Source organism: Chrysochloris asiatica, unplaced genomic scaffold, assembly GCF_000296735.1.
Source record: "Chrysochloris asiatica unplaced genomic scaffold, ChrAsi1.0 scaffold00009, whole genome shotgun sequence".
In the NCBI taxonomy this organism is placed as follows: domain Eukaryota; kingdom Metazoa; phylum Chordata; class Mammalia; order Afrosoricida; family Chrysochloridae; genus Chrysochloris; species Chrysochloris asiatica.
The window spans coordinates 7,522,996-7,524,540 of record NW_006408527.1 but is presented as its reverse complement, the minus strand read 5'-3'; the positions used below and the strand labels follow the sequence as shown (position 1 = coordinate 7,524,540).

General features: G+C 50.1%; 1 protein-coding gene across 1 annotated transcript in view; it reads right to left on the bottom strand.

Moving 5' to 3' along the window:
* Window positions 1–1,259, bottom strand: part of NEK2 (NIMA-related kinase 2) — a 36,983-nt gene extending 35,724 nt beyond the window's left edge. The window contains exon 1 of the mRNA XM_006834028.1: window positions 1,158–1,259. Coding sequence (XP_006834091.1) covers window positions 1,158–1,253 — 96 coding nt within the window. The 5' untranslated portion in view covers window positions 1,254–1,259. The remainder of the gene's footprint in view (window positions 1–1,157) is intronic.
* Window positions 1,260–1,545: the final 286 nt, after the last annotated feature.

The window sequence follows — 1,545 nt, the reverse complement described above, 5'->3', positions numbered from 1 at the left end:
AAGGGGGTGTGTGCCATGGAGTCGGCTCCAACTCATAGCGACCCTGTACAGGGTTTCCTAGGCTGCAAATCTTTCAGGAGCAGAAAGCCTCATCTTTCTCCTGCAGACAGAACCTTTGGCAATTTCAAATTGCTGACCTTGAGGTTAGCAGTTGGCTCCTAACCACTACACCACCAGAGCACTCTATAATCAAGTGTTTATCCTACAGAGCCACACCAGGATTCCATTAGGGGCAGGAGATATATCAGCATTTTGTTAGGTGGCATCAAGCTGGTACCAATTCATAGCGACAATAGAAAGAACCAACAACTGAACAAAACACTGTCTGGTCTTGGGCCAACCTCACAGTTGTTGCCACAGCTTGAGCCCATTGATATCAGCACACTCTATCCTAAATTGTTTAGTTGTTAATTACTGCCAAGTCACTTTGGACCCATGGCGACCCTGTATAGGGTTTTGGAGGAGCGGCTGGAGTTTGAACCACAGGCTTTGTGGTTCAAACCGACTTTGCGGGCCAGTGCTTTATCCCAGCCACACCAGGAATCCAAGTTGTTTAGTGGGAGGTTGCAAAAAGATAATTTAATCAAAGCTAGGGGAACAGGAGGGCAAAATCCTGGGTAATTCCGACTGCCCACACTTTCCCAAGCAGAAATAAAAGCCTGTCCAATCAGCAGTCAGGCAGCTTCCTCACTATTAATTATTTCTTTCAGTGAAAGGTCTACCTACACACAACGAATCCAGTAGTTCTAATGATCAGCATTTTACATGAGTTCTGATCGCAAGACATAAAAATGCAGGTTCTGGAGGTCACGCCCCTTTCTGATAACTGACAGGACCGCGCTTCTATTAAAATGGGGGGGGGGGAAGTTATCTGTCACCTAGGGAGGACGCAGAGCAGATGAGAGCCGGAAATCTGAAGGAAATCTGAGAGGGAGGGAAATTACAGTATATATACATTAAACATTGTCTCCCACCCCTTCAGTATTGCATGGCAGAATGTCTAGGGAAAAGCAGATCTAGGGAAGACTACTAAGTCTTCCAGGTACCCAGCCCAAGCCTCTCACTTTTCTTCAGGGGCACAAAGCACCTGCCCCCGGGGAGCTCGAAGCCATGTCAGGGAAACGGACCAGGAAGAAGGGGAAGGGGCTAGTGTTCACCTTTCCATCGCTCCTCCTCCGGATCTTCTGGCAGCGGCCGTAAGAGCCCGTGCCAATGGTAAACAGCACCTCATAGTCCTCGGCCCGGGACGGCATGGCTGGGTCGGCCTCCGGGTTCGTGTGACGTCCTACAAGTCGCTGGGATACAGTCTCGGTTCCAGAGACTCACCGAACAAGAGAGACCTTCTGAGTCGCACTGACTCCCCGACACGGCTCTAGCCCAGTTTAACCGTCGCGGACTCTGACCTCGTAGTCTATTGGCTGGTGGGAGGGTCGTTCAGACTCTCTGGTTGGCTAAGAGGAATACAGCACCACCCTAGGCATCTTGGGAAAATTGTATCACTAGGCAACCGCGTCGGCGTCTGTATCGGCGTTTGACTTCTACCTC